This window comes from Poecilia formosa, unplaced genomic scaffold, assembly GCF_000485575.1.
Source record: "Poecilia formosa unplaced genomic scaffold, Poecilia_formosa-5.1.2 Scaffold13, whole genome shotgun sequence".
NCBI classification, from domain to species: domain Eukaryota; kingdom Metazoa; phylum Chordata; class Actinopteri; order Cyprinodontiformes; family Poeciliidae; genus Poecilia; species Poecilia formosa.
Window position 1 is genome coordinate 3,753,757 of NW_006799952.1, and position 6,000 is coordinate 3,759,756.

Consider the following 6,000-nt stretch of genomic DNA (forward strand, 5'->3'; position numbering starts at 1 on the left):
TTGCCCATTTTTTGTAATCAAATAAATTGTTAATCAAATAAATCACAGATGATTCTTTTTGTTCCCACTTTCCTACAAGTTAGTGCAGTATACTTACTTTGACATGCAGCAATTTTAGAATCATACATTTTTGAGAACCAAATAAATTAAAGTGATGCGCTTATAACCACTTTTTAAACCCATCTGCAAAATCACGTTTGATGTAGAAACATCATTCTGACATGATTTCTTTAGTCACATGTTAGGGTTTTGAGAAGCGCCTCATCAAGTCACAGTTTGGAGTTCTTTGTATCATTTTTTAATAAAAACAGAAGTAAATTTCATCTATGATCACTTCTGCACCTTCTGTCTTTATGCATAATAAGAGGGTAACTGTAACCTGTTTCAAAAATAGGTGCGATAGATTGATCCTCTCTGTCTTTATTACTACCAGTTTCCTCAATCCACAGAAAAAAAAGGTTACCGTTTGCGGCAAACCGGTTGCAAAAATTTTGGGAATTTGGCTTGCCCTTCGTTTTTCCAGGAGGGTTTATTTCCCGAGTTCATTTTCCACCAAGAAAGGAGGAGGAGGAAAAAATAAGTTAAAATTCTTCATGTTGAAATCTTTTGTAGTGTAACCTCAAAATAATACTGAGGGGATCTAACTTTAAAATTCTGTAAATATTGCAATGGACTGACGACCTGTCCAGGATTTACCCCGCCTCCTGACTGTTGACTGCAGGAGATACACACCGCCCCCCTCATGACCCTACAAGGACAAGCGTGTTACATAACGGAAGGAAGAATCTGTAAATAAAGATAGTTTTAAAGCTAGAAATAAATATTTTAAAAAATCACTACTTTCTAGCTATGCCTTATTGCAGCTCCTTTTCACTCAGCTTGATTGACAGAAACAGCCAGGAAGCACAGGGCACAAACAGGTGCAGTGGCAACTTTAATTTGTAGCTAATCCCATCCGCAGATGTCCCAATTCTGCTGTTCTGAGGTGACAAACAGGCTCCGCTAAACTGCTGACACATGTCCAGACTTACCATCAAAGGCGAATGAGTGTTCGTCTGAACAGCAAAAATCCTGAGTGTACACCTACACACCTTAAGTAGACGTGTTCACAAACACAGTCTGTTCCAAGGGGCATGAGAGAAGTGGTGCTGTCTGAGCTGCCCATTTGATCCCTGAATAAAAGTAATTTTTTATTATTTTGTTTTGGCCGTGTCTGTCCTTTTAAATTTGTCTTTCTCAGATTGAAAAAAGAAATATTTCTAAGAAATCTTTCTTAAAGATTAGTCTAGCGCAGACACAATGTCCTCCCACACTCATAAATATTTACATAAACAGAGGAGATGTTGAATTGTTGATTACTGACGAATGTGCTCAGCTGTGCTGTGATTTTACTTGCTGTAACACTTAGTGATTAGGGGAGCCTGAGCAGAGCTTGCAACAGACACCTCTGCAGACATGTGATCAAGAGACTGGGACAGTACTTAGCATCGATTTACACAATGAACCGCGTAGGACAAACTTAAAGTGAGCAGCGAGAGTCTATTAAGTTTGGCTTTTGTGTTCTGTGTTGATTAAGTCTTTATTGATCTATTCAGTAATTGTTATTCTCAGAACTGGTGTAAGGTAAAGAGATCTGAAGACAAGAGTAGAACTCTAGTGTCCTACTGGCTCTATTCATGATTAGGAGTCGGATGCACTTGTATCTGTTTAGCAGCATTTTAATGTTTCATTTTAGAGATCAGTAAACCATACTGATGGATTGGGTTTATCTACAATAGTTCAAAGTGCCAGAAGCTTCATTGTATTTACTGCAACAGACCAGCATTATTGTGAAATGGAAGGAACATGGTGGATTGTTTCCCCCATGATCTTCCTGCCACCATGGTTAACCCTGGATATGGTGTGTTTAGAGTGATGTAGAGCAGGAGTTCTCAGAAGTACATTTTGTTTTGCATGTAAGCCAAAGACTTCAGTTTTGTTCTCCTCAGTAGATTTACTAGGGTCCTTTTGAGGGGAACTGTTTGCACTGGATTTTATTTTGGTACAAGGACTGAATACAAATGCATGGCTCACTTTTCAGATTTTTATTTGCTTCACAATTATGCACTATTTTGTGTTGGTGAAATCATAATATACCACACTCAACTTTCAAAGTGTCGATAGTTTTTACACTGTGCAGTCAACAGCTACTTAAGTTATTTAACTTAACAAACATAAACTTTATTAACAACAATTCAAATGATACTTTTATCTTTTTTTTCCAGGTTCAAACTACGACCATGTGTATCTCTGTCAGTCTAAGTGGCTTTGTAGTCCTGGGTTGTATGTTTGCGCCCAAGGTCAACATCATCATGTTTCAGCCCCAGAAGAATGTGACCAGCCACCATCTTAACCTCAACCGCTTCAGTGTCAGCGGGGCTGCCACTACGTACGCATCCCATGGTAGGTTGTTTTTATTGAGATGGCAGGTTTTCTGTGACAGATGGGCTTGTTTGGCATCCACTGTTCAAAAGGATTCCATGCACTGAATCCTGAATTACTGGCACGGTATGTTTACTTAAAGTTATTGGTTTTCTAACCAATGTTCTTTTTCAAAAAAAAGAAACGAAACCCCAAAGTTAAATGTAAACACAGATTTTTCATTATAGTATTCCTCTGTTTCACTGAAAATTGTACAACAACGAAATATTACAATAGCAAAATTTTACATTTTATTGACCGTATGTTCTAGGGGATCGTCTTGCCAAACAGTGACAAAGTTGTCATTGTTTGGCCACAATGACAACAAGAGTGTTTGGAGGAGTCACTGGAAGGCTATTAAACCGAAGAGCAGCTGTCGGTCAAAGTGAAGGTGGCATTATGCTGAGTGTCTCCTTCACTGACAGTGATCCCAAACATGTATCTAAAATAGTTCTGGAAAACATAAAGCAGGTTAAAACTGAGCTTCTGGAGTAGCCCTCATCAACTTTTTGAACATCTCTCAACTGCTTAAGAGGTAAAGAAACCAACTCTTTGACTTTCTATTAAATTGATCAAGGCCAAAATAAATTTCACATTCACACCAATGACAGGTGCATTTAAATTTTTTGACTGTTCCTTTCAGAACAAAAATACATCATGTGGGTGTGGGTTTACAACTGTCTTAATTTGATCAAAGCCTTCTGTTAAAACAGAAATATTGATCACCAATTTCTGTTAAATTGGGAAATATCAAGTTTTGCCAACGTGATTTAAAACACAGAAGGGAATAAATGGTTTTCACAAACATTTTTACTATTTTCTTTTGTTCACACGAGAAGTAAAAAGATTAAAGTGGCAGCGTTTTCTCATGTGGCCACAGGGAACAAACAGTGCTGATGTGTAGGACATTAGAAAAGAGAGGAGAGATTGCGCCTTTTGCGCACTTGATGTACCTCAGGATGGAAGTGGCGCTTAAATTGATTGGTTCTGGTCTCAGAAGCAGTTCACTTTTTTTTTTTTCCGATGGGTGTTTGTCCTAGTTTCTTTGTCAATCAGTTTGACACGCACTGCAGACAGAACTCACAGAACGAAGTACAGCTGATCAAACAGGCAGGAATAAAACAACAAGGCCTATAGTGAGGATGGTGCCAACAAACCTGAGTAGTTTATTAAAAAGGCGCTTGAGGTAGATGCATTTTCTTCCTCAAAACTGCAGAGTGATTATGAGACATGAATACGATCAGAAGCTTTCATGAGAAATTCAGCGTGTTTGTAGAAATTTTACATTTTGAATGTTGTTCAAGTTTGAAGCCCAAGGAGCTGTTTTCATTTTTGTGTCAAAAGTTGATTGAAAAAGAAAAGTAAAAATAAGAAACCAAGTACAAGGCAGCCAAGAGTGGAGTCAAAACCCAAGGGAAACATTACATTTTTTAGAGCAGTTGTATGTTAATTTATAAGGCCAAAATCTATATAGTGATTTGTCCAGGTAGGAGGGCAATGAATGAGAAGTAGTACAAGATAAGATAACTCTTTATTGCCATTTACCCACCTACAGTGTAGTAGCACAACAAAATTGGTCTACTGATCCATATAAGGTGCATCGTGGAATAAGTATGCTGGAAGCAAGCACTAAACTTTGATGTACAGTACTGGTTCTGTTTTCTTTAATCACTCAAATATAAAATAATAATTCTTTAAATTATTCTTTTATTATTATAAGAAGACAAGGACATGAATCCAACAGATCAAAATAGGAGTATGAATCGAAAAACAACATTTTCCTATCCAGTGAAATGTTTTCTTTACTTATTAATTATCAATCTTTGTGTTTTAATCAACTTGTTCCTTCTTGTTCGTAGCTTCTGTCAGCGCCCACTTCGTCCCAACAGTGTGCAATGGGAGAGAAATAGTTGACTCGACCACTTCCTCTCTGTGACAGCATCCAGTCTGCTCTCTAAACCCGCCCCTGCGACTGTTAGCCAAATAACGAACATTTTTCACCCCGGCTCTGTTTTACCCCCCCTTTTTCACACAAACACTCTTTTACACACGCACAAACAAACAAACACAACCACACATACTGAATACAAGCAAACGCCTTCCTTGTGGACTAGAACTGTATTGTTTCACAAATGTAGAAAGTGTGTAACTATAATTAAATTATTTTCTAGGGATGTATATACATGGAATCAACATTGTTGTACGTAGAGAAACAAAAGAACAAAAAAAAACCTGTTTTTAGGAGGAATTTTTTGGAACCTTTGTTTTTGATAGCTTTGTTTCAATGTAAATAGACATGAGCTTAAACATGGTAGGGGGACTGAGTCCTTCCATCTGGATGCACATTTGTGGCTCTGCTTGCCTCACTGCAATACCCACAGACTTTTGATTCTCATGCTTTTTTGTAGTACATCATTGTAATAACTACCTGTGTATGCATTTCTAATGTGGATCTGTACATTTGTATATTATACTACTGACGGTTCAAACAGCACAATGTTAAAGGTCTTGTGACACTAGAATGAATGTGGAAAAACAAAAAAAAAGTTAAAACTGGACAAACTAGAACAGCCAGAAAGGAAATTGAAAGGGAAAGAAAGGAGAGAGAGAAAAAAGAGAGATTCATTAAATTTAGTGATATATTTCTGTTAGAGAATATATCATTTTGCATCTTGATAGATGTTTGTTGTATTCTGGATCTTTGTAAAAAAAAAAAAAAATCCTTCTGTGGCTGTTTTGGCAGAAAAACACGTTTTGCTTTTGATACAAATGTTCCTATTTTCTAATTATGGAATCCCTTTATCTAAATGGCCATAATTCCAGACGTGTGTTCAGCAAAGCATCGCTTTTTCACTCCCACTCCTAAACTGCTGCGTCTTTTAAAGATTGCTGTGATGTATTACTAATAATAATGAATAGCTGCACTGAAAAGACAGTACTGCTAATGCTTTATGTAAGCCCCAAAGAACAAAAATAAATCAGTTTTTCACCCAGTAATTGAAGTGCCTTGCAAAAGAATTCAGATCCCATGAACCTTTTCACATTTTGTCCTGTTACAACCACAGACTTCAGTGTATTTTAGTGGGACTTTATGGGATAGAGCAACAGAAAGTTGTGCAGTGAAAGGAAATTATGCTAGGTTTTGGCACTTTACAAGTAAAAATCCTTTAAGAGGTGTTGCATGCATTTTCTGCTGAGTACTTGTAGATCTACGTTTAGTTGTATTCACGGCTCCATCAATCAAATTCTTTGGGGTATATCTTTACCAGCCTTGCTCATTTGGAAACTAAAATTGTTGCTCATTACTCTTTGCAATGCAGCTCAAATTGAGTCAGACTGAATGGGTGTCATCAGTAAACTGCAATTGTCAAGTCTTCTGACTGTCATTGTAGCTCTAGCTATATGTTTAGTGTTGCTGTCTGCTTGAGGATGAAGCTCAAACTAAGTCTAAAGTGTTTTGAAGTCTCTAACAAGTTTTTATTCAAGATTCCAGTTAAATCACCTGCATTCATCTTCCCATTAAATTGACTCGCTTTCCCC

At 37.2% G+C, this 6,000-nt stretch overlaps 1 protein-coding gene across 6 annotated transcripts in view; it reads left to right on the top strand.

The window, feature by feature from the left end:
- The window catches only part of grm3 (glutamate receptor, metabotropic 3), a 42,616-nt gene extending 36,999 nt beyond the window's left edge, over window positions 1-5,617 (top strand). For all 6 annotated transcript variants that reach the window (XM_016668166.1, XM_007545671.2, XM_016668165.1 and 3 more), the window contains 2 exons: window positions 2,265-2,442; window positions 4,320-5,617. In XM_016668166.1, coding sequence (XP_016523652.1) covers window positions 2,265-2,442; window positions 4,320-4,396 — 255 coding nt within the window. In that variant the 3' untranslated portion in view covers window positions 4,397-5,617. The remainder of the gene's footprint in view (window positions 1-2,264; window positions 2,443-4,319) is intronic.
- The last annotated feature ends 383 nt before the right edge of the window (window positions 5,618-6,000 follow it).